The sequence below is a fragment of the Phocoena phocoena genome, chromosome 2 (genome assembly GCF_963924675.1).
Source record: "Phocoena phocoena chromosome 2, mPhoPho1.1, whole genome shotgun sequence".
NCBI classification, from domain to species: domain Eukaryota; kingdom Metazoa; phylum Chordata; class Mammalia; order Artiodactyla; family Phocoenidae; genus Phocoena; species Phocoena phocoena.
Window position 1 is genome coordinate 98,522,162 of NC_089220.1, and position 27,295 is coordinate 98,549,456.

Consider the following 27,295-nt stretch of genomic DNA (forward strand, 5'->3'; position numbering starts at 1 on the left):
GAAAAATAAAGCTTATTCTACTAGGAATCTCAACTTAGAAGTGAGTATTCTCCAAAGTAGAAATTATATAGTGCCATTTCAGGAACAGACTATTCAACTCACCCCCAACATCCACAAATCCCTATCAATCACAATAGTTAAAACCAGATCAAAACGGTCCAACATAATTAGGCTTCAATATATTAGACCATTATGTTCTTCTAAGAAGCTAATAAACCAAAACCAAAATCAAAAGAAATTACTAGATGCTAATTATCATACAGATGTTAGTTCCTTGCTGTATCCCTTCTAGAAAAGGAATATTTTACTGCAATGAAAGTTTTATTTTATATATAACTCGTCATGAATTTGTCATTAATTGTTACATAAATGCTGCCTAGTGCCATTAACCAAATGGCATGACCATTTTATGTCCACAATTCACTTCTGTATTTACAAACAATTTTCATGACTTATAAAAGTGTATCTCTCAGTGAAGGCTTAATGTTGAGATGCAATCAAGCATCCACATCTGCTGTTTTGTAGAGACCAATGTAGGAAGGAAGTACTTTAATCCCCTTTCATATGAGTGACCTTATATGAAAAAAACCCCAATAATTTAGAAGTTCTATGTCGCCAAAGGAGATTTCCAGATGCACTTATAGAAATGGTTACAGACAGTAAGAGTTCTAAGAAACATCTTCCATGTCCACATCCTGTTGTAATTTCTGCACCATTCTGTCTTCCAGCTGCTTTTCTTTGCCTTAAAAAAAAAAAAAAAGAAAGAAATTAAACTCTTGACAAAGAGCTGGGATGTGAACCCTGGCCACCTTGAACCAGGGTCTCTGCTCTTAACACTGTACTACCTACCTCAAAGAGGGTTACCTGAAAACTTAGGTAACAATGGTTCATTCCTATTGTTCTTTGGGTGTCTGTCAGTCCATATCATCTATATGTGAAACAATGCTCCAGGATTTTGTCTTTTTTTTAAAAATTTGGTACAAAAACAACCTAGCTAGGACTTTTGCATAAATCTACCCAATATGTGGCTATAGGATTTGACTTTACTAAGGTTTAGGCATAGCTATATCTCACCAAAATTTCTCTCCTTTTAACAGATTGTACTTGGCACCAGCTGAGTAAAGAGTGGTTTCCTAGCATCTCACAGAAGAAATGATGCACACAAGCAACTGCTCAAGTGAGTGCCTAACTGTAAGTTACATGAGCACAAGGAGGGTTTTTGATACAGAACTGTAGTTCTCAGACTCACCTGGAGAGCTAGTAAAGAACAGAGGTCCAAACTCAAGGGGCTTAGACCTCTAAGTTTACATACTAAGTCCCCCAAGTAACTCCCACACCAAATGAAGTCTGAGAGCTACTATAAAACATTATCCTTTAATCAAAACAGGTATGAGGCAAAATCATCTATTAAATTATTACTCAAATCGTTTTGATTAACTTGGATTTTGTGGAAGCTAGGATTTTACGAAGGGAGAAAAGAAACACCCTACGCAATAAACTGACTGGAACTGGGAAACACGCTGACTAAATTATTTTTATAAACAGTCATATCATAAATGAGGGAGAACACTTACATGAAAAGATTCAACCTTAAAAAGTTGGTTGGTACCCAATTACATGGACCACAACAATCCAGATTTTTCATTTCTCTACTTAAGGCAGAGAACTCCTGCACAATGCAGTAGTTACCTGCAAGAGGGGCCCGGATAAGATGGATGTTTTGCTTCACTTCTTTAATGTCCTGAACTTTCTGTAGTTCTTTATTTTTCTTCAACCTAGGATAAAGGCCAAAATTTCAGTTACTAAAATCTCTTTAAAAGAAAGACATTAATTCCTAATTTGTAAAAATTGTATTAAGTTAGCCACACAAATGAGCAATGGGAACACAATTCATTTCTTGTTCCTAATTAGCTTAAACATGATTCCCGCACTCCCAATTTGTTCATTCACTGTATTCTTAGCACCTAGTCAGGAATAAAACAGGGGTTGAAAAGATATTTGCTCAGTGAATGAAGGGATGTGATTGAAACAAAGAATTAACAAGTCTCAGAGATTACACAGAGTAAGAATCTCTAATTATTAAAGTGTCTGTGTTCTCTATTTGAGGAGAAAGATTTGTAGTCTCTGTGTTACCTAATTTTTTAAATCATTCAGTAATTACAAGAGCACAAAACACAAGACATTCAACAAAAAAAGCTAACAGACTAGTTCTCAAGCATTTGGGTCCTTTTTTGTAATGCTTTAAAAAATAAAAAAAAAAATTTTTTTTTTAAGCCAGAAAGCTGTTGACGCATGCTTTTCTATGACTAGATCAAAAGCGATGCCCCTTGTAAAGAAATGGCCAATTCCAAGCTGGGGCAGGGAAAATCTTATTAGCCATAAAGCAAAAAGCAAGAAAGGACTCAAAGAATGGTGAGGTACTGTCAAAATGACACACAGCCTGCCTGAAGGAATTCTCACTGGCCAACTTGGGGCACTTAGAACATCAAAATAATGACAAAGGATTATAACTCGTGGAATACAATGAATTAATGAATACATACAGATATGATGTGAATAAATGAATAAAAGAATAAATTTTGGAACTGGGGAAAAAGGAAAATGCTGTTTCTTAGATAAGAAGGTCAACTAATAAACGGAGAAGAAATGATGAAATCAGAAAAACCACCATTTGGCAACAATCACAGTAATCACAGTAATAACAGATTCAGGCAGAACGCTAATGGATGCGAAAACCAGTAGGTATCAGTTTGAGGAGTAACAGGCTCTTTGCTGAGTCTCAATGTGTCTCCCTCAAGATATATACTGATTAAAAAGGGGGGAAAGACAGTAACTTTCCAGTGGAGAAAACTGGCAGACACTACTTTAACCAAGCAATGAAAGTTAACATCACCAGTAAGGGACAACAGGTGCCTCTGCTGGGGTGCTTAAGGGGGACACACTTCTATGATGTTCTGGCCAAAGGGACCTGAATCTAATCACGAAGAAAACATCAAACAAAAACCGGGGAACATTCTATGAAATGACTGACCTGTACTCTTCAAACAGGCCAATGTCATCTAAGACAAAGGTGAGAAACTGTTTGGATTAAAGGAGCTTGAGGAGATACGACCACTAAATGTAATGTATGATCCAGGATTTTCTGCTATGAAGGACATTATTGGAACAACAGGTAAATCTAGTAAGGTCTGTAGTATTTTAGCAGTGTTAATTTTCTGATTTAACTATACTGTGGTTATTAAGAGCATGTTCTTATGCTGTACACCTGAAACTAATGTTGTGTGTCAATTATATCTCAATTTTAAAATCCCAGAGAAAAAGAACATACTATTTTTTAGGATATATATATAGATGAGAGAGAGAGAGAAGCATACTTAGGAGGAAAAGGTATCATGTCTTCAACTTACTGCGCACAGAGTTAAAGTAAATTTGGCAAAATGCTAACAGAATATACAAGACTTCTTTATACTATCTTGCCAGTTTTTGAAAGTTTGAAGTTACATGAAAATAAAGGTATTTTAAATATTCATACCTGTTCATTATAAATGTAGCCTGGCGTTTCTGTTTGATCTCTTCAACTCTCTTCATTGCATCAACTACAAAAAAAATTCATATATATTAAAATTCATAAATGTTAACAAATTTATGTACATTCATTCAAGCAGGATGATTATAACCAACAGGAGCTTTAACAATCACTACTTTACTGTGGCTAAGAAGTGGATTAAACTCAACAAAAAACTCACCTCAAAAACAATTCCTACTAAAATAGCTGACAAAGGTATGCACCCTTGGCTGATATCACTGTTGACTCTTTCCCACGTATCATTTCTCTTTTATTTTGCAAAAGCCTTTACTACTAAATTTTTCTTGTACTTGAAACCAGTCCAACGCTTTTCAAATTTATTCTACAGAGAACTTGGATTAATGGCAGTTAATCCCATTCTTAGCTTGTCATCTCCATAAATAGACTCTACCTTGTCATAAAAGCCACTTTTTCTTCAAGTGCCTAGGATATGATCTGCACATGAGGAATACTGGTAGAATGAACCAGTCAATCTGCCACGTTCTTAACCACTAAAATCCAACTGTTTCAGAAAATGTGTAGAGGAGCCTTGGCTATAAGGGAGTTGAGTCCAACTACTCTAGAATCTATATCAGCACTGTCCAATGTAAGATAAATCACATATGTAATTTAGAATTTTCTAGTAGCCACTTTTTTAAAGTAAAAAGGAACAGTTTGAAATTAAATTTAAGATAGATTTTGTTTAACCCAACATAGCCAAAATACTGTCATTTCAACATGTAATTAATATAAAAACTTATTACTGAGGTCTCTTATGCTTGTTTTCATACTAAGTATTCAAAATCCAGCATGTATTTTATATTTATAGAACATCTCAATTCAGGCTAGTCACATTTTAATTGCTCAGTAGCCCCTGGGGCTAGTGGCTACCACACTAAATAGCACAATTCCCAATCCAGATTCTTAAAAGTGTAGTCTGTGGATCTGAGTGGGGCAAATGAATGAGACTCCGTGATAATACCTAAACCAATTACTGTCTTAACAGAAACAATAAAATACTCAGTAAAATGCACTGAGAGATCAGGGACTGTGTATGCCCTGTTCATCTTTGTATGCTAGAGTCAGTGGTTATTGGTAAAGGAGACAACATCTTAGAGAACACACAGTATTTCTCAGGAACAACATAAACAGCATGATACCAGCACAGAGGATCTTAGTAAGTGAAGATCCACAGATGACTAAAATATGTACCTTAGTTTCCATATCAAGCTGAATACCCATCAAGTAAAAGTAGTTATAGGTAAAAATGGTCTGGAGCTGCTATCTTCAAGTAGTAACAAAAAAGAAAACAAAGGCCAAAGTGAAATAAAACTCAATGGGGTCCAGAAACGCTTTAGGGTCTTCCAATAATGTCCCTGCCAAGAGTACCTTTAGGAATCAATTTAATAATCCTATGAAAATCAGCTATGTATGGTGTAGATGTTAACCAGACTTACCTTGGTGATCATTTCACAATATACACAAATATCAAATCATTGTGCTGTGCACCTGAAACTAATATGTCAATTATAATCTCAATTTAAAAATCCTATTAATCTCTTCAGAAATCCTTGCGTTTGAATCAGTGTTATTTCCTTACTAAATAAACCCAATAAAACCAACTGCTAATCAGAAATTAACTCCTCCTCTAATTACAGAACAGAAGGGAAAGACCTTATTTTTTAAAAAGATAAAAAAACCAAACAAGCACACCAAGGGGCAGAATACTTATTCCCCATTAGGACTCTGATTTTTCCACACAGTTCAGGAAGATAAACAAGGCTTTAGAGGGTGTCAAATGCTACTACAAAGGCCCATAACTTTCCAACTCTTCCTCTGAAGTCTTGTGACTAACTGGTGAAAAGGTGTTGAAAGTATGCCCTGCCAATAATCCATTAGACACCAATAAAGTTGGTAGAATTCTAAGTCTTAGAGACTTCTAGTTAACAAACTACATCACCTCCACACCCAAGACTAGAAATGGCTGAAGGCCGCATAAGCAGGCATGGGGGAAGGAGAAAAGGCAGGGCCAAGGGCCTCAAACAAACACACATAGAGATGTAGTGGAATCTACAAGCTAGCTTAAGGAACTACGTTTTACTACATTAAAGCCTCTGCTTACTTAAATAAGTAAACAAAACAGAGATAGGTAGGTAGGTAGATAAGAATTAAACATTACTGCTTTTAGTTTCAGTAGCCTATAGCTTCATTTTTACCCAAGTCAAGCACTTAGAAGTTCTCTTAGAAAATTTGTAATTATCACCTTACATGCTGTACTTTTTAACTTTACAGAATCACTAAGTTTTATTAGGTATACAGAAAAACCTAACTATCACTTTACAAGTTTAGATCTAAACTTGTAAAGTGTGTTAGGTTTTTTGTATATTTTAACTATGCCACACTCACCCCCCAAAAGTATTTTACATCTCTATTTTTTTCCCCAGATATTTGAATGTTTTTATATTTCTGTGTAGGCACTTCAAGTAATATCAAATTTAATAATTATGTCATTTTTATAATGGATACATCAGCCAATTCTGAAAAGGATTTGGGATAGCTTATTAAAAAAACCCACAAATACAACAGAGCCATTAAAATAAGGATCAAAGTATAAAAGCTAACTGATGAAAAGAAGAAATTTAATATTTAAACAACCAACTGATATTAAAGTTACGGTAATACCCCAAACCAGTGTCTCCTGAAAATCCCCGGTAGTCCTTGTGACTTACTGGTTTTATTCCACAGCTCTCGCTGGTATCTGACAGGTTCATTTCTACGTTTTTCAAATTCAAATGAATTATCCTGTAAGAAGAAGAGAAATACGGTTTTAAGAGAGGTAGAAAGGAAGCATTTCTTAAAACTTTTTCTCCTTTTCACAAAAGTTCTAAGTGTTTCAAGCTATGGGCACATATTAAGATTTCCCCCGGGGTGATCCCAGAGGATACAAGTTTTCAACCTTTTTCTCCTTTAAATACCACGATGTACAAGACAGCCCTATTGAAAACGTCTGTCTATGTATGAGTGATTCTCAAAGGGAGGGGAGAGGATCACCACCATCCCTCATAGGGGCCTATAACAATCATGGGGATTATAAACGAACTAAAAAACTTCCCTAATTTCCTATTCCCCTAATTTCCTATTCCTAGATGAGACTCACAGCCAGAAAACTTTATATTAGTTTGAACCATATGAAATTTCCTTTTCCCATAGATCAAAAAGTCAAACACTGAGGACCGCATATGGTTCAACAAAAATACCTAGCATGTTTATATATTTCAAGACCTATAAACCTTTGTTACAGCACAGAGTTGAAACCACATCTTCAAATAACGTGGTACTACTCTGCATGATGTAAGCTTCAGCCTGAAATTCCTTAGTCCCCTCCAAATATAGTTGATATTTTGACAATTAACAATCCTGTTTATCTCAAAACATGCAAAATAATTTTGGAAAAACTACAGATATTTCTTAGTTTTCAAATCTATCAGACTCTGGCATGTGGAACAGCATTAACTCTGCACTTGGCTATTTCATTTATATACACATGCCTCTGTTCGGATCACAGATTTATATACACATGCCTCTGTTCAGATCCCAGTAACCTCAGCCATGATAAGGTAAGTGGTCACCAGCAAATGACTATGACCCGGCATCCTTTCTTCACTCATACAGTTGCCACCTGTATTTGAGACGCAACATATCTATTCGTCCACAGTGAAAATTACTTTTGTGACAATTATGATTTGGCCTTATGTGTTGTCAAAAAATATTCTTTATGTTCACTGAAGAACCTCAGGTGTCGAGAAAGACAGCAAAGGGCTTCATAGCAACTACTAAGATACTGTCTTTAAGGAGTGGCGAGGTGGGAAAGAGTCATGGGTTTGGGGGAAGGGGAAGTCCGGCGGAAGGGGACAGTTGAAAGCTCTCCCTCCCTCAAAGGTAGCCTGTGCAGCAGCTTCCCCTCCTCCCTTTTTAAGGATCCAGTGCAGATCAGCTTCACCAGGTCCTTACACCAACTCAATTAACAGCAATATGATGGTGGGGGCTTGCTCCATGGAACTCCCTCACCCCTGATTCCTCACTATTCCTCCTTACACTGCCATTATGAACTAAGCTCTCTGCTCTCAGACACAGAGTCCTGCTAAAGAAATCAAGAAACTGATAAATGAGTCTACTACAAACCTCATCTGAACCCTCACTGCTAGTCAAAAACCCTTTAATCTCTTAACCTCCTTTCAAAACCCTTAAGTAGCAATTTCCAACTTCAATCCATTTAAATAATTCTCCCCTTGTTGCAAGAGCTAAAAATACTTTTTCAAGAATAAGAAAAATCACTTTCACAAACTAGATTAGGAATTTTTTTCCTTTTCAGAATTCTACAGATTTATGGTTCTGAGGATCATGTGAGAATGAGATTACCAAACCCAAATGCAAATAAGTCACTCATTAACCATTCTATAGGAAGCCTTGTTAGAGTTAATGAAATCACATCTCCCACCCAAAAGTTAAAATTTTGAAAACTGTAAAAACTATACTGATAGCTAACCGTACTCACCACTGTGAGCTCTTTACCAGCTGCTTTCCGGAATGCTTTGGTCCACCTGACCTTGCGAGGATTGCGCTTCTTTTTAAAGTTTTTATGACACTTGGATTTACAGAATCTGAACACCTACAAGAAAAGTGTTAAAATAGTGAAAAGTCAATATTAAAAAATTTTATACCACAGGATGTTATCCTACCAAACAAAATATACTATAAAGTCTGAGAAGTAACAATAGTTCTCACTCACAACTGCTTCTACTTACTCAAACTCAAAACAGCATTTAGAAATGTGTGAGACATATCACATAAAATGGAAATTGAACTATTTTTTGACTAAAACAGCATCACAACTAAAGATTGGGGGCCCCAAAAATATGGTTAAAAACGACCATTGGGGCGTCCCTGGTGGCGCAGTGGTTGAGAGTCCGCCTGCCGATGCAGGGGACACGGGTTTGTGCCCCGGTCTGGGAAGATCCCACATGCCACGGAGCTGCTGGGCCCGTGAGCCATGGCCGCTGAGCCTGTGCGTCCGGAGCCTGTGCTCCGCAGCGGGAGAGGCCACAACAGTGAGAGGACCGCAAAACAAAAACAAAAAATGAAAAGGCAACCTACTGAATGGGATAAAATATTTGCATATCATATATCTGATAAAGGGTTAATATCCAAAATATGTAAAGAACTCATACTATTCAATGGCAAACAAACAAACAATTAAAAAATGGGCAGAAGACCTGAATAGACACTTTCCTAAAAAAGAAGATGGCCAACAGGTACATAACAAGATGCTCAACATCACTAATCAGAGAAATGAAAATCAAAACCACAGTTAGAATGGCTATTTTCAAAAAGACAAGAAGTAACAAGTTTTGGAGAGGATGCGGAGAAAAGGGAACACTTGTAATTGTTGGTGGGATTGTAAAGTGCTGCAGTCACTATGGAAAACGTTATGGAAATGCTTCAGAAAAAGAACAGGACTACTATATGATCCAGCTATTCCACTTCTGGGTATTTACCCAAAGAACACAGAAATACTAATTTGAAAAGATATATGCATGTCTATGTTCATTGCAGCATTACTTACAATAGCCAAGATATGGAAACAACCTAAGTGTGCATCTAGAGATAAATGGACAAAGAAAAAATGTGTATATATACAATAAAATACTATTCATGCCACTGTAAATATGACATATATATATATAATGGAACATTATTCAATCATAAAAAAGAAGGAAATCTTGGGAATTCCCTGGTGGTCCAGTGGTTAGGACTGGGTGCTTCCATGGCAGGGGGCCCGGGTTCGATCCCTGGTTGGGGAACTAAGATCCCACAAGCCACGTGGCACAGCCAAAGAAAAAAGGAAGGAAATCTTGCTGTTTACAACATGGATGGATCTTGAGGGCATTATGCTAGGTAAAATAAGCAGACAGAGGAAGACAAATACCGTATGTATGATATCACTTACATGTGGGATCTAAAAAAACAAAAACACAAAGCTCACAGATACAGAGAATAAATTGGTGGTGGTTAGAGACTGAGGGAAGGGGGAGAGGTGGGCAAAATGGGTGAAGGGAGTCAGAAGATACAAACTTCCAGTTATAAAAAAAATAAGTCATGGGGATGTAATATACAGCATGACGACTACAGTTAATAGACTGTATTGCATATTTGAAAGTTGCTAACAGTAGATTTTAACAGTTCTCATCACAGTAAAATAAATTCTGTAACAAGGTAATGGTGACAAATGTTAACTAGACTTACTGTGGTGACCATTTCACAATGTATATAAATATCAAATCATTATGTTGTACACATGGAACTAATGTACGTCAATTATAACTTAATAAAAATAAGATGGTAAATTTTATGTTATGTAAATCTCACCTCAATAAAAACGAATTTAGAGTTTGTTGCCAATGCCCTACAAGAAATGCTAAAGGGAGTCCTTCAGGCCGAAATGAAAGGACAATGGGCAGTAACTTGAATCCACAAGAAGAAATAAAGAATACCAGTTTGAATCCACAAGAAGAAATAACACCAGTAAAGGTAACTAAATAGGTGACTATAAAGGTCAGTATTAATGAATTTCTAGTTAGTGACTCCTCTTTTTTCAAAAGATTTAATTTAAAAGACAATTGTATAAAACAATAATTATAAATCTACATCACTGGAAATTAAGATTAATTGTAGTCACCAGAGTAACCATTAAGAAAGTTACTAAAACTAAAAATATACAGACAAAGAAACAAGAAGGGAATCGCAACAGTACACTACAGAAAAAGCAGTCATAAAGTAAGACAGTAATAAGAATTGAGGAACAAAAAAGACATGACATAGAAAACAAATAATAAAAATGGCAGAAGTCCTTCCTTACTGGTAATTACTTTAAACGTAAATAAATCAACTTCTCCAATGAAAAGGCAGAAATTGGCAGGATGAATTTTAAAAAATGATCCATCCTGGAACTTCCGTGGTGGCGCAGTGGTTAAGAATCCACCTGCCAATGCAGGGGACACAGGTTCAAGCCCTGGTCCGGGAAGATCCCACATGCCACGGAGCAACTAAGCCTGTGCACCACAATTACTGAGCCTGCGCTCTAGAGCCCACAAGCCACAGCTACTGAAGCCCATGAGCCTAGAGTCCGTGCTCTGCAACAAGAAAAGCCACCGCAATGAGAAGCCCACGTACTGCAACAAAGAATAGCCCCTGCTCCCTGCAACCAGAGAAAGCCCGCATGCACCAACAAAGACCCAATGCAGCCAAAAATAAAATATTATTTTAAAAAAAGATCCATCTATATGCTGTCTACAGGACAGCCTAACGGTAGTTATATTGTTTATATAGTATAACTATACTAGTAGTTATACTAATATCAGGCAAAATAAGTCTTAAGAAAAATTGTTACAAAAGAAAAAAGGACATCATAAAATGATAAAAGGGTCAATCCAACATGAAGATATAATTTAAAACATATATGCACCTGCATGTAAATCAATGAAGTTACAACACACCCTCACACCGTACACAAAAATAAACTCAAAATGGCTTAAAGACTTAAACATAAGACATGACACCATAAAACTCCTAGAAGAGAACACAGGCAAAAATTTCTGACATAAATCGTACCAATGTTTTATTAGGTCAGTCTACCAAGGCAATAGAAATAAAAGCAAAAATAAACAAATGGGACCTAATCAAACTTACAAGCTTTTGCACAGCAAAGCAAAATGAAAAGACAACATACAGACTGGGAGAAAATATTTGCAATTGATGTGACCAACAAGGGCTTAATTTCCAAAATATACCAATAGCTCATACAACTCAATAACAAAAAAACAAACAACCCAATCAAAACATGGGCAGAAGATCTAAAGAGACATTTCTCCAAAGATGACATACAGATGGCCAACAGGAACATGAAAAGATGCTCAACATGGCTAATTATTAGAGAAATGCAAATCAAAACTACAGTGAGGTACCACGTCACACCAGTCAGAATGGCCATCATTAAAGAAGGCTACAGATGGGCTTCCCTGGTGGCGCAGTGGTTGAGCGTCCACCTGCCGATGAAGGGGACACAGGTTCGTGCCCCGGTCCGGGAAGATCCCACATGCCGCGGAGCGGCTAGGCCCGTGAGCCATGGCCGCTGAGCCTGCACGTCCGGAGCCTGTGCTCCACACGGGAGAGGCCACAACAGTGAGAGGCCTGCGTACCGCAAAAAAAAAAAGTCTACAGATAACAAATGCTGGAGAGGGTGTGGAGAAAGCAAACCTTCCTACACTGTTGGTGTGAAAGTACATTGGTGCAGCCACTATGGAGAACAGTATGGAGGTTCCTCAAAAAACTAAAAGCAGTTTTGTGGGAAGATGAAGGAAGAGTAAGACGCGGAGATCGCCTTCCTCCCCACGGATACACCAGAAATACATCTACACGTGGAACAACTCCTACAGAACACCTACTGAAGGCTGGCAGAAGACCTCAGAGCTCCCAAAAGGCAAGAAACTCCCCACGTACCTGGGTAGGGCAAAAGAAAAAAGAAAAAACAGAGACAAAAGAATAAGGACGGCACCTGCACCAGTGGGAGGGAGCTGTGAAGGAGGAAAAGTTTCCACACACTAGGAAGCCCCTCCGCGGGCGGAGACTGCGGGAGGCGGCGGGGGGAGCTTCAGGACCGCGGAGTGGTGCACAGCGACGGGTGCGGAGGGCAAAGCGGGGAGATTACTGCACAGACGACCGGTGCCGACCGGCACTCACCAACCCGAGAGGTTTGTCTGTTCACCCGCCGGGGCGGGCGGGGCTGCGAGCTGAGGCTCGGATTTCGGTTTTGGACGGAGCGCAGGGAGAGGACTGGGGTTGGCGGCTTGAGCATAGCCTGAAGGGGTTAGTGCACCACGACTAGCCGGGAGGGAGTTCGGGGAAAAGCCTGCACCTGCCGAAGAGGCAAGAGACTTTTTCTTCCCTCTTAGTTTCCTGGTGCGCGAGGAGAGGGGTTTAAGAGCGCTGCTTAAAGGAACTCCAGAGACAGGCGCGAGCCGCGGCTAAAAGCGCGAACCCCAGAGACGGGCGCGAGCCGCGGCTAAAAGCGCGAACCCCAGAGACGGGCGCGAGCCGCGGCTAAAAGCACGAACCCCAGAGACGGGCGCGAGCCGCGGCTAAAAGCGCGAACCCCAGAGACGGGCGCGAGCCGCGGCTAAAACCGCGGAGCCCAGAGACGGGCGGGAGACGCTAAGGCTGCTGCTGCCGCCACCAAGGGGCCTGTGTGCGAGCACAGGTCACTCTCCACAGCCCTCTTCCGCGGAGCCTGTGCAGCCCGCCACTGCCAGGTTCCCGGGATCCAGGGACAACTTCCCCGGGAGGACGCATGGCGGGCCTCAGGCTGGTGCAACGTCACGCCGGCCTCTGCCGCCGCAGGCCCGCCCCGCACGCAGTGCCCCTCCTTCCCCCATCCCCCAACCCCCGGCCTGAGTGAGCCGGATACCCCGAATCAGCAGCTCCTTTAACCCCGTCCTGTCTGAGCAAAAAACAGACGCCCTCCAGCGACCTACACGCAGAGGCGGGGCCAAATCCAAACCTGAGCTCCTGTGAGCTGTGAGAACAAAGAGAAAGGGAAATCTCTCCCAGCAGCCTCAGAAGCAGCGGATTAAAGCTCCACAATCAACTTGATATACCCTGCATCTGTGGAATACCTGAATAGACAAGGAATCATCCCAAATTAAAGAGGTGGAATTTAGGAGCGAGATCTATGATTTTTTTCCCTTTTCCTCTTTTTGTGAATGTGTACGTGTATGCTTCTGTGTGAGATCTTGTCTGTATACTCTTGCTTCCACCATCTGTCCTAGGGCTCTATCCGTCCATGGTTTTTAAAAAAAAATTTTTTTTTCTTAATAATTAATTTTAATTTTAATAACTTTATTATACTTTACCTTCGTTCTTTCTTTCTTTCTTTCCTTCCTTCCTTCCCTCCTTTAGACAACGAATCACCCCACATTGAGGAGGTGGTCTCTGAGAGCAAGATTTATGATTTTTCCCCCTTTACCTCTTTTTGTGAACGTGTATGTGTATGCTTCTGTGTAAGATTTTCTCTGTATAGCTTTGCTTCCAACATTTGTCCTAAGGTTCTATCCGGCCCTTTTTTTTTTCTAAATATTTTTTAATTCAATAACTACATTATACTTTATTTTATTTTTACTGTATCTTCTTTCTTTTTTTCCTTCTTTCCCTCCTTCCTTCCTTCCTCCCTCCCTCCTTTCTTTCCTTCTTTGCTTCATTCTTCCTTCCTTCCTTTCCTCCTTTCCTTCTTTCTTTCCTCATACTTCTACTAATTCTCTCTACATTTTCTCCTTCTTTCCCTCCTCCCTTCCTCCCTCCCTCCCTTTCTTTCCTTCTTTGCTTCTTTCTTCCTTCCTTCCTGTCCTCCTTTCCTTCTTTCTTTCCTCATACTTCTACTAATTCTCTCTACATTTTCTCCTTCTTTCCCTCCTCCCTTCCTTCCTTCCTCCCTCCCTCCCTCCCTTTCCTTCTTTGCTTCTTTCTTCCTTCCTTCCTTTCCTCCTTTCCTTCCTCATACTTCTACTAATTCTCTCTACATTTTCTCCTTCTTTCCCTCCTCCCTTCCTTCCTTCCTCCTTCCCTCCCTCCCTCCTTTCTTTCCTTCTTTCTTCCTTCCTTCCCTCCTTTCCTTCTTTCTTTCCTCATACTTCTACTAATTCTCTCTACATTTTCTCCTTTCCCTCCTCCCTTCCTTCCTTCCTCCCTCCCTCCCTCCCTCCTTTCTTTCCTTCTTTGCTTCCTTCTTCCTTCCTTCCTTTCCTCCTTTCCTTCTTTCTTTCCTCATACTTCTACTAATTCTCTCTACTTTTTCTCCCTTTTATTCTGAGCCGTGTGGATGAAAGGCTCTTGGTGCTCCAGCCCAGGAGTCAGGGCTCTGCCTCTGAGGTAGGAGAGCCAACTTCAGGATACTGGTCAACAAGAGACCTCCCAGCTCCACATAATATTAAACGGTGGAAATCTCCCAGAGACCTCCATCTTAACACCAGCACCCAGCTTCACTCAACGACCAGCAAGCCACAGTGCTGGACAACCTATGCCAAACAACTAGCAAAACAGGAACACAACCCCACCCATTAGCAGAGAGGCTGCCTAAAATCATAATAAGGCCACAGACACCCCAAAACACACCACCAGACGTGAACCTGCCCACTAGAGAGACAAGATCCAGCCTCATCCAGCACAACACAGGCACTAGTCCCCTCCACCAGGAAGCCTACACAACCCACTGAAACAACCTTAGCCACTGGAGACAGACATCAAAAACAACGGGAACTACGAACGTGCAGCCTGCAAAAAGGAGACCCCAAACACAGTAAGATAAGCAAAATGAGAAGACAGAAAAACACACAGCAGATGAAGGAGCAAGATAAAAACCCACCAGACCTAACAAATGAAGAGGAAATAGGCAATCTACCTGAAAAAGAATTCAGAATAATGATAGTAAGGATGATCCGAAATCTTGGAAGTAGAATGGACAAAATGCAAGAAACAGTTAACAAGGACCTAGAAGACATAAAGATGAAACAAGCAACGATGAACAATGCAATAAATGAAATTAAAAGTACTCTAGATAGGATCAATAGCAGAATAACTGAGGCAGAAGAACGGATGAGTGACCTGGAAGATAAAGTAGTGGAAATAACTACTGCAGAGCAGAATAAAGAAAAAAGAATGAAAAGAACTGAGGACAGTCTCAGAGACCTCTGGGACAACATGAAACGCACCAACATTCGAATTATAGGGGTTCCAGAAGAAGAAAAAAAGAAAGGGACTGAGAAAATATTTGAAGAGATTATAGTTGAAAACTTCCCTAATATGGGAAAGGAAATAGTTAATCAAGTCCAGGAAGCACAGACAGTCCCATACAGGATAAATACAAGGAGAAATACGCCAAGACACATATTAATCAAACTGTCAAAAATTAAATACAAAGAAAGCATATTAAAAGCCGCAAGGGAAAAACAACAAATAACACACAAGGGAATCCCCATAAGGTTAACAGCTGATCTCTCAGCAGAAACCCTACAAGCCATAAGGGAGTGGCAGGACATACTGAAAGTGATGAAGGAGAAAAACCTGCAACCAGGACTACTCTACCCAGCAAGGATCTCATTCAGATTTGATGGAGAAATTAAAACCTTTACAGACAAGCAAAAGCTGAGAAAGTTCAGCACCACCAAACCAGCTTTACAACAAATGCTAAAGGAACTTCTCTAGACAAGAAACACAAGAGAAGGAAACGACCTATAATAACGAACCCAAAACAATATAGAAAATGGGAATAGGAACATACATATCGATAATTACCTTAAATGTAAATGGACTAAATGCTCCCACCAAAAGACACAGATTGGCTGAATGGATACAAAAACAAGACCCTTATATATGCTGTCTACAAGAGACCCACCTCAGACCTAGAGACACATACAGACTGAAAGTAAGGGGATGGAAAAAGATATTCCATGCAAATGGAAACCAAAAGAAAGCGGGAGTAGCAATTCTCATATCAGACAAAATAGACTTTAAAATAAAGACTATTACAAGAGACAAAGAAGGACACTACACAATGATCAAGGGATCGATCCAAGAAGATATAACAACTGTAAATATTTATGCACCCAACAAACGAGCACCTCAATACATAAGGCAAATACTAACAGCCATAAAAGGGGAGATCGACAGTAACACATTCATAGTAGGGGACTTTAACACCCCACTTTCACCCATGGACAGATCATCCAAAATGAAAATAAATAAGGAAACACAAGCTTTAAATGATACATTAAACAAGATGAACTTAATTGATATTTATAGGACACTCCATCCAAAAACAACAGAATACACATTTTTCTCAAGTGCTCATGGAACATTCTCCAGGATAGATCATATCTTGGGTCACAAATCAAGCCTTGGTAAATTTAAGAAAACTGAAATTGTATCAAGTATCTTTTCTGACCACAACGCCATGAGACTAGATATCAACTACAGGAAAAGATTGTAAAAAATACAAACACATGGAGGCTAAACAATACACTACTTAATAATGAAGTGATCACTGAAGAAATCAAAGAGGAAATAAAAAAATACCTAGAAACAAATGACAATGGAGACACAACGACCCAAAAGCTATGGGATGCAGCAAAAGCAGTTCTAAGGAGGAAGTTTATAGCAATACAAGCCCACCTTAAGAAGCAGGAAACATCTCGAATAAACAACCTAACCTTGCACCTCAAGCAATTAGAGAAAGAAGAACAAAAAAACCCCAAAGCTAGCAGAAGGAAAGAAATCATAAAAATCAGATCAGAAATAAATGAAAAAGAAATGAAGGAAACAATAGCAAAGATCAATAAAACTAAAAGCTGGTTCTTTGAGAAGATAAACAAAATTGATAAACCACTAGCCAGACTCATCAAGAAAAAAAAGGAGAAGACTCAAATCAATAGAATTAGAAATGAAAAAGGAGAAGTAACAACTGACACTGCAGAAATAAAAAAAATCATGAGAGATTACTACAAGCAACTCTATGCCAATAAAATGGACAATCTGGAAGAAATGGACAAATTCTTAGAAATGCACAACCTGCCAAGACTGAATCAGGAAGAAATAGAAAATATGAACAGAACAATCACAAGCACTGAAATTGAAACTGTGATTAAAAATCTTCCAACAAACAAAAGCCCAGGACCAGATGGCTTCACAGGTGAATTCTATCAAACGTTTAGAGAAGAGCTAACACCTATCCTTCTCAAACTCTTCCAAAATATAGCAGAGGGAGGAACACTCCCAAATTCCTTCTAGGAGGCCACCATCACCTTGATACCAAAACCAGACAAGGATGTCACAAAGAAAGAAAACCACAGGCCAATATCACTGATGAACATAGATGCAAAAATCCTCAACAAAATACTAGCAAACAGAATCCAACAGCACATTAAAAGGATCATACACCATGATCAAGTGGGGTTTATTCCAGGAATGCAAGGATTCTTCAATATACGCAAATCAATGTGATAAACCATATTAACAAATTGAAGGAGAAAAACCATATGATCATCTCAATAGATGCAGAGAAAGCCTTCGACAAAATTCAACACCCATTTATGATAAAAACCCTCCAGAAAGTAGGCATAGAGGGAACTTTCCTCAACATAATAAAGGCCATATATGACAAGCCCACAGCAAACATCATCCTCAATGGTGAAAAACTGAAAGCATTTCCACTAAGATCAGGAACAGGACAAGGTTGCCCACTCTCACCACTCTTATTCAACATAGTTTTGCAAGTTTTAGCCACAGCAATCAGAGAAGAAAAGGAAATAAAAGGAATCCAAATCGGAAAAGAAGAAGTAAAGCTGTCACTGTTTGCAGATGACATGATACTATACATAGAGAATCCTAAAGATGCTACCAGAAAACTACTAGAGCTAATCAATGAATTTGGTAAAGTAGCAGGATACAAAATTAATGCACAGAAATCTCTGGCATTCCTATATACTAATGATGAAAAATCTGAAAGTGAAATCAAGAAAACACTCCCATTTACCATTGCAACAAAAAGAATAAAATATCTAGGAATAAACCTACCTAAGGAGACGGAAGACCTGTATGCAGAAAATTATAAGACACTGATGAAAGAAATTAAAGATGATACAAATAGATGGAGAGATATACCATGTTCTTGGATGGGAAGAATCAACATTGTGAAAATGACTCTACTACCCAAAGCAATCTACAGATTCAATGCAATCCCTATCAAACTACCACTGGCATTTTTCACAGAACTAGAACAAAAAATTTCGCAATTTGTATGGAAACACAAAAGACCCCGAATAGCCAAAGCAATCTTGAGAACGAAAAAAGGAGCTGGTGGAATCAGGCTCCCTGACTTCAGACTATACTACAAAGCAACAGTAATCAAGACAGTATGGTACTGGCACAAAAACAGAAAGATCAGTGGAACAGGATAGAAAGCCCAGAGATAAACCCACGCACATATGGACACCTTATCTTTGATAAAGGAGGCAGGAATGTACAGTGGAGAAAGGACAGCCTCTTCAATAAATGGTGCTGGGAAAACTGGACAGGTACATGTAAAAGTATGAGATTAGATCACTCCCTAACACCATACACAAAAATAAGCTCAAAATGGATTAAAGACCTAAATGTAAGGCCAGAAACTATCAAACTCTTAGAGGAAAACATAGGAAGAACACTCTATGACATAAATCACAGCAAGATCCTTTCTGACCCACCTCCTAGAGTAATGGAAATAAAAACAAAAATAAACAAATGGGACCTAATGAAACTTCAAAGCTTTTGCACAGCAAAGGAAACCATAATCAAGACAAAAAGACAACCCTCAGAATGGGAGAAAACATTTGCAAATGAAGCAACTGACAAAGGATTAATCTCCAAAATTTACAAGCAGCTCATGCAGCTCAATAACAAAAAAACAAAAAGCCCCATCCAAAAATGGGCAGAAGACCTAAATAGACATTTCTCCAAAGAAGATATACAGAATGCCAACAAACACATGAAAGAATGCTCAACATCATTAATCATTAGAGAAATGCAAATCAAAACTACAATGAGATATCATCTCACACCAATCAGAATGGCCATCATCAAAAAATCTAGAAACAATAAATGCTGGAGAGGGTGTGGAGAAAAGGGGACACTCTTGCACTGCTGGTGGGAATGTGAATTGGTTCAGCCACTGTGGAGAACAGTATGGAGGTTCCCTAGAAAACTACAAATAGAATTACCATATGACCCAGCAATCCCACTACTGGGCATATACCCTGAGAAAACCAAAATTCAAAAAGAGTCATGTACCAAAATGTTCATTGCAGCTCTATTTACAATAGCCCGGAGATGGAAACAACCTAAGCGCCCATCATCGGATGAATGGATAAAGAAGATGTGGCACATATACACAATGGAATATTACTCAGCCTTAAAAAGAAATGAAGTTGAGCTATTTGTAATGAGATGGATAGACCTAGAGTCTGTCATACAGAGTGAAGTGAGTCAGAAAGAAAAAGACAAAGACCGTATGCTAACACATATATATGGAATTTAAGGGAAAAAAATGTCATGAAGAACCTAGGAGTAAGACAGGAATAAAGACGCAGACCTACTGGAGAACGGACTTGAGGATATGCGGAGGGGGAAGGGTGAGTTTTGACAGGGTGAGAGAGAGTCATGGACATATACACACTAACAAACGTAGTAAGGTAGATAGCTAGGGGGAAGCAGCCGCAAGGCACAGGGATATTAGCTCGGTGCTTTGTGACAGCCTGGAGGGGTGGGATGGGGAGAGTGGGAGGGAGGGAGACGCAAGAGGGAAGACATATGGGAACATATGTATATGTATAGCTGATTCACTTTGTTATAAAGCAGAAACTAACACACCATTGTAAAGCAATTATACCCCAATAAAGATGTTTAAAAAAAAAAAAAACTAAAAGCAGAGTTGCCATATGATCCAGCAATGCTACTCCTGGGCAAATATCCGGACAAAACTATAATTCAAAAAGATAGATGCACTCCTATGTTCATAGCAGCACTGTTCACAATAGCCAAGACATGGAAACAACCTAAATGTCTACAGATAGATGAGTGGATAAAGAAGATGTGAGAGACATTACATATGTATACACACACACATATATACACAATGGAATATAAAAAAGAATGAAATAATGCCATTTGCAGCTACATGGATGGACCTAGAGATAATCCTACTAAGTGAAGTACGTCAGAAAGAAAAGGACAAATACCATAGGATATCACTTATGTGTGGAATCTAAAATATGACACAAATGAACTTATCTATGAAACAGAAAAAGACTCACAGGCATAGAGAACAGACCTGTGGTTGCGAAGGGGGAGTGGGGGTGGGAGAGGGTTGGATTGAGAGTTTGGGACTAGCAGATGCAAACTATTATATACACTGAGTTGGCCACAAAGTTCATTCGGTTTTAAGTAAAAATAAAACACACATTTTTCATTTTCACCAAGAACTTTATTAAATGTATACATTAACCAAACGAACTTTTTGGCCAACCCAACAGAATGAATAAACAACAAGGTCCTATTGCATAGCACAGGGAACTATATTCAATATCCTGTAATAAATCACAATGGAAAAAAATATGAAAAAAATGTAATATATATGTATAATATATAACTGAATCACTGTGCTGTACACCAGAAACTACCACAACATTGTAAATCAACTACACTTCAATAAAAAAAAAAAAATATATATATATATATGCACCAAAAGAAAAAAAAAACACCAACAGAATTGAAGGAAGAAATAGTTCCACAGTAACAATTGGAAACTTCAAACACCCCACTTTCAATAACGGTCAGAACAAAAAGATCAGTAAGGAAACAGAGGACTTGAACAATGCTATAAAACAACCAGACATAACAGACATCAGTAGAACTCTCCACTCAACAGTAGAACATACATTCTTCCCAACTGCACATGCAACATTCTCCAAGACAGACCATAATTTTAGGACACAAAACAAGTCTCAATAAATTTGAAAAGACTAAAATAATACAAAGTATGTTCTCTGACCACAACAGAATGAAACTGAAATCAATCACAGAAAAAAATCTGGAAAATTCACAAATATGTGGAAATTAAACAATGCACTCAAACAATCAAGGGTGCAAAGAAGAAATCACAAGGGAAATTAGAAAATATTTTGACATGAATGAAAATAACAAAGCCTACCAAAAGTTAAGGGATGCAGGGAAAGCAGTGCTAAAAAGGAAATTTGTAGGGCTTCCCTGGTGGCACAGTGGTTGAGAGTCCACCTGCCGATGCAGGGGACACGGGTTCGTGCCCCGGTCCGGGAAGATCCCACATGCCGCGGAGCTGCTGGGCCCGTGAGCCATGGCCGCTGAGCCTGCGCGTCCGCAGCCTGTGCTCCGCAACGGGAGAGGCCACAACAGTGAGAGGCCCGCGTACCGAAAAAAAAAAACCGACCATTTTTATAGAATAATAGTAAAACCTTACAAATGATCTTGAATGAAGGGAACAGTTTTAAGGAAAGTCATTTATTTAAATCCCTTTGCAATTCAGAATTCTCAAAATTCACTTTCTAAATACCTCAATGGGGGGAAGGGGTTAAAAGTTTCAAACAACCATTCTGAAACTTCCTTTGGTTCTTTCCACCACTGCACAAAATAATTTCAAAAAAGCAACTAAAACTGACTATAGATTTGTTTTCTAAAGAATTTATTCAGAGATCTACTAGGAAGATTCTTCACTACTCTAATTCTTCACTTTCATCCCAAAAGATGTGATCCTTTAATAGTGTTTACAATTTAATGATCATTCAACATGCTCCTGAAATGGCTTATTGGGACTCATTTTATAAGTCTAAAATGTATCATTTTGTTACTTTGTCTTAGAACACATTGAAATTTGTGTGTATTACTAGAGGAAATCTGAAGAGAAAAAGTAATTGTGTTTGTAGATCTTGGCAAAGAAAATTAAGTTGAATTATCATACCTAGAAAATGTGACCCATTAAAAAAAAAGGTCAAAATAAGGTATCACCATTTCAAGCTAATACACACACACACACACACACACACACACACACACACACTCGCATATATCACAAACCAAAATACTTTTCATTTTATATACACTTTGTTCTATGGAGACCTTCAAATAGGTCACTAAACACACTAGGACATAGTTTTCTTAAAAATGGTCAATACCAGATCAATCTGATCTAAGCCCTGACCTCATGGAGAGCCCTCTCCTGGGAGACTTGAGTAAAAGCATGTCTACATTCTTGAATTAATTTCAAACCAACCAGAAAATAGGAGAATATGGTAGTCTTCTGGAATAACTCGCTGTAAAATCATTACTGGTAAAATTTCTTTGAGTATTTTCAGCCAAAGTACTATTACCTTTTTTAAGTAAAAGCCTTCAATGTTTAATACCTACTAGATAACTCCTAAACAAATCCCCATTTCTGAGATATACCTAATGAGAGGCCTGAACTTGTCCCAGGTCTCCTCGGTTCCAAAGAGAGCCAATGGGAAGTTACAGGCAAGTCTACTTGAACTCCATACCTAACAGACGTCACCTGAAAAGCACAATGAATTATCTGAAGAGACTGGAGTCATTGAAATGGGATGAGGATTCAATCCCCAAATAAAGAGCAGCTACTATGTGCTGGATGTTGTACTAGATACAAGAATAATTAAAACATGACGCCCTACGTTGAGAAGCTTAGTCTAGCAATGTGGTAAAATCTCATTTTGCAAACAAGAGAGATAAAGAACGGACTAGGATATAAACAATGAGATATAACTATACACAATAATCAAGTATAAAGTAATATGCAAGTACACGTTAAGGAAGTCGTTAAATCTATGGTGGGGTAGGTGGTAAACGATTATGTGTGAGACAAAGCTTCATAGACTCAAATCTCCCTTTTACCCTAGTCCTCTGGCATCATCCTCAGTCTTCAACATGCACACAAATGATCCATCTGAGCCTCAAAGTTCTTCAGCACCTTCAAGTTCTTATGCCACATCTTCAAGTTCTTATGCCACTAATGCAACAAACATTTATTAAGCACACCTTAAGAGTATGTATATTTTTCCTGTTTGCAAACTATGAAAATACGGAGCAGTAATACACTAATTCTACTCTTAAGAAACTACCTAAGAAGCATAAGAGGGGAGGTTTCTATGAAAGATGGTCCCAAAAGCTAAGAGCATAAATGCAGAAAGACTAGTTAGGAGGCTACAAAAGCGACAAGTGCCTAATCTGGACCCAGGGCAGGTGGGCAGAAAGAAAGCTAAGACACCACTCTCCTTTGCAAAGGCAGAATGGATAGAACCTATAGCTAGATATAAACGGTGAAAGATTCAAAGATGACTCTCAGTTTCTAGCAGAACTGTCTAGGTGGATGACAGTATCAATTCAGAGAGCAAAAAGATTTGAGGTAATAAGGAACACTCTCAGTAGGCTCACTGTTAAGTACAAACAGGATTTCCCTGTCAAGCGGAAAATTCAGACCTGGAACTAAGGAGATAAAGATTTCGGAATCATCAACAAAGAAAAAAATGAGGTACCTGTTCTTCATTAGTGCTTCAGGGCCTCTACTTATTTCCCCAATCAACTCTGTTCTGGATACACTGGTCTTCCCTACAGCAAGCTAGCTCCCAGCTAATTGAACACTATCCTTGCTAGCAATATAGACTTCCTCATCAACTTGAACTTCCACTGTGTCTGCCAGATCAACATACAACTCTAGATAGCTCCCATCATCCTTTCTAATTCCCATACCCAGCTGACAAACACTGATGGACAAAAATCATAGTCATGATGACCAAATCATCCACAAAGCCATAATGCCCACCCCATTGGGCATTACACCCCAACCTGACAATCATTTCATTCATTGCTATAAATTCTTTGTCATGTTCCTGAGAGCAGGAATTAAAAATCTTTTGGGCTCCCCTGGTGACGCAGTGGTTGCGAGTCCACCTGCCGATGCAGGGGACACGGGCTCGTGCCCCGGTCCGGGAAGATCCCACATGCCACGGAGCGGCTAGGCCCGTGAGCCACGGCCGCTAAGCCTGCGCGTCCGGAGCCTGTTCTCCGCAACGGGAAAGGCCACAACAGTGAGAGGCCTGCGTACCGTAAAAAAAAAAAAAAAAAAAAATGCGTGGAAGACCTAAATAGACACTTCACCAAGGAAGACATACATACAGATGGCCAAGATGCACATGAAAAGATGCTCAACATCACTAATTACTAGAGAAATGCAAGTCAAAACTACAATGAGGTATTACCTCACACTGGTCAGAATGGCCATTAGCAAAATATCTGGAAACAATAAATGCTGGAAAGGGTGTGATGAAAAGGGAACCCTCCTGCACTGTTGGTGGGAATGTAAATTGATACAACCACTAGGGAGAACACTATTGAGGTTCCTTAAAAAACTAAAAATAGAACTACCATATGACCCAGCAATCCCACTACTGGGCATATACCCTGAGAAAACCATAATTCAACACTGGTGACGCAGTGGTTGAGAATCCGCCTGCCGATGCAGGGGACACGGGTGCGTGCCCCGGTCCGGGAAGATCCCACATGCCACGGAGCGGCTAGGCCCGTGAGCCATGGCCGCTGAGCCTGCGCGTCCGGAGCCTGTTCTCCACAACGGGAGAGGCCACAACAGTGAGAGGCCCGCGTACCGCAAAAAAAAAAAAAAAAATCTTTTACATGCTCTTTCAAGTTTCCAAATATCGCTTTGGTCCCACAATTTTGGCAAGACCCCTTACTCCTAATTTAGTGAGGTCAATATCTTTCATGTAGAATACAGACATAAGGTGATTAAACAGGAACTGTAGTTCTTTAGCATGTCAAAATCACCTCACTGAATATAGATTCCTAGCTCCTCTTCCTCTCTCCCCAGAGATTCCAATTCAATAGATCTGGTGGAAACCAGGAATCAGTATTATCTACGAGTGTCCAGTGATTCCGAAGCAAATACAAGAGAGGTCTAATTCTGAGAAACAATGTGTTAAACAGAGGAATGAGATCCATTCCGGTATGAAAGGCAAATTCATGTATCACTCATGAAGTCTTTCACACAGAGGCCTTATACAGACGGTCCCCAACTTATGATCTTTCGATTTCATGATGATGAAAAAGTGATACACATTCAGTGGAAACCGTACTTCATTATAGCCCTACCCCAAGCCTCTATTACCATCTACAATCCGTCACTTCCCTAAACAGAGAAGTAGCTGCTCCCCCTCTGTGCCTTTGCTCAAACTGTTCGTTTTCCTTCCACCTAGATTGCCTTCTCCTCACGTTCTTAAGCAAAACGCAAGATCCAGGATAAACGTCACTTCCTTTCTGTGCCTTTCTACAGACGACCCTCTCCAAAACACCTCCAACAGCTTCATAATACATAACTCTACTATTAAGCCATATGCAACATTTCTATCAACCGCTACAGACTATGGCCGACCCCAAATCTTATTCATCTGTACAGACGCGGACCTCAGCAATGATGCTTAACCCGGCATGCGTTCAACAAAGTTTACCGAACTGAAGAACGTGGCCCATGTACAAAAGTGGGCAAACAGACTCCCAGCTTCCCCGACGGCGCCTCAACCTCATCGCAGCCAGCCTCGCCCAACGGCGGCCTAGTGACCAGCTCCGGTCGCGACGCCGGCAGGAGAACCTTCCCCAAGAGGGAGGTCGAGGTCGGAGCCGCTAGCAAAACCAGCCCCACGAGCCGAAATCCTAGACCAAACCCCACGCAGAGGCAGAGGAACCCCGCGCCGAGCGGGCGCGGCGTCAGCCCGGAGGGAACGCAGCGGAGCGCGCGCTACTCCCGGCCGTCTCACCTTGCAATCGTTGCGAACGAACATCATGCCGTGGCCTGGGTAAATAGGACCCGAACAGAAATAACACTTCTCAATCCGCATGTTGAACGCTCGTGCGGACGCCCCGGCCACACGCCGCGCTTAAGAGGAAGTGACGTAGCCCCTCCACGGGAAGTGATTCTCTTTCCGGTTCTCCACCCGGAAAAGGCGGTGTTCCATCGCTCTTGCGGGCCCCTGGAAAGCTAGCCGGACGTGACAGCGCCACCCCGCGAGCGCGCCGGCAAAAGCGCTGCCGTTTGGCGCAGGCCCAGACTGCGGCCGCCCGCTGGTGAAGTGCGCGTTTCTACGCAGGCTTTTGAACTGGCTGTCCGAGCCTCTAGTTTTCCTCCCCACCGTGTCGTTTAACGTCAGCATTTACTCACGTCTTGTATATCTTGTTTCTGGTTTGTACTCTTCCCAAGACGGCTCTCCACACGTGGCTCGTCTCCAGGAACTCATTTCTCTGCGGCCCGAGCCCCGCCCATGATTCCAGTCCCAAGCCGACTTGCCTGATGTTCCCGCCACGCGCTGCAACCGAAGCAGCTGAGCCTCAGGTTCGGAGGACTTAACCGGCAGTGTTTTAAAGACTTGTAGTGGTGGTCTCCACCTTTACTCCCCCACCTCCGCGCTTTTTAATTAATATACATATGTGGTTAAAAAAATTTTTTTTCTTCACAGTAAACTGAAGTTCTCTCCCAGACCTCCAGTCCTCCTCTCCAGTAGCAGTCACTTCCTTTTATTACCTACCAGAGGTTTTCTGTGCATAGACATTTGTGTGTACGTGTCTCCACTCGCTCTTCCTGATAACACTGATGAGCATCCTGTTCACCCTTTTCTGCATCTTGCTGTTATCTGCCTCCCCTCAATGGGATGTGAGCTCCATGAAGGCAAGGATTTTTGTCGTTTTGTTTACAGCTATACTCCCAGTACCTAGAACAGTTCCTGGCACGTAATTAAGCATCCAATACACATTTTATTATCAGTGAATACTTCACATTCTCTTCCATAGTTACATAAGCGCAATTGTAGGAGGGTATCATCTTAATTGGTCGCCTGTGTTTGGACATTTGTTTCGTATCTTGTCTCCTATCTTTGGGAGATAATAAGCATCCTTACTAATTTTTTTTTTCAAAAGAGTTTATTGGTATAGAGTTGCTGGGCCTATAACACTTAAAATTTGGTAGATAATACTAAATGCCTTCCAAAA

The 27,295-nt window shown here is 40.1% G+C and overlaps 1 protein-coding gene across 1 annotated transcript; it reads right to left on the reverse strand.

The window, feature by feature from the left end:
* Nucleotides 1-26,185, reverse strand: RSL24D1 (ribosomal L24 domain containing 1). The gene is made up of 6 exons (XM_065872009.1): nucleotides 26,071-26,185; nucleotides 8,121-8,234; nucleotides 6,295-6,367; nucleotides 3,533-3,596; nucleotides 1,690-1,775; nucleotides 1-742 (listed from the first exon to the last, which is right to left on the reverse strand). Exons 1-6 carry the CDS (start codon nucleotides 26,149-26,151, stop codon nucleotides 669-671), a joined length of 492 nt encoding a protein of 163 aa, XP_065728081.1. The 5' UTR covers nucleotides 26,152-26,185; the 3' UTR covers nucleotides 1-668.
* Between the last annotated feature and the right edge of the window lie 1,110 nt (nucleotides 26,186-27,295).

Excerpts from the sequence above, each read along its gene's own strand:
- RSL24D1 (XM_065872009.1), bottom strand. The coding sequence starts at position 26,151 with ATGCGGATTGAGAAGTGTTATTTCTGTTCGGGTCCTATTTACCCAGGC. Across the intron at positions 6,368-8,120 it reads CTGGTAAAGAGCTCACAGTG|GATAATTCATTTGAATTTGA; the intron begins GTGAGTACGGTT and ends TTCTTCTTACAG. Across the intron at positions 1,776-3,532 it reads GCTACATTTATAATGAACAG|GTTGAAGAAAAATAAAGAAC; the intron begins GTATGAATATTT and ends CCTTTATCCTAG.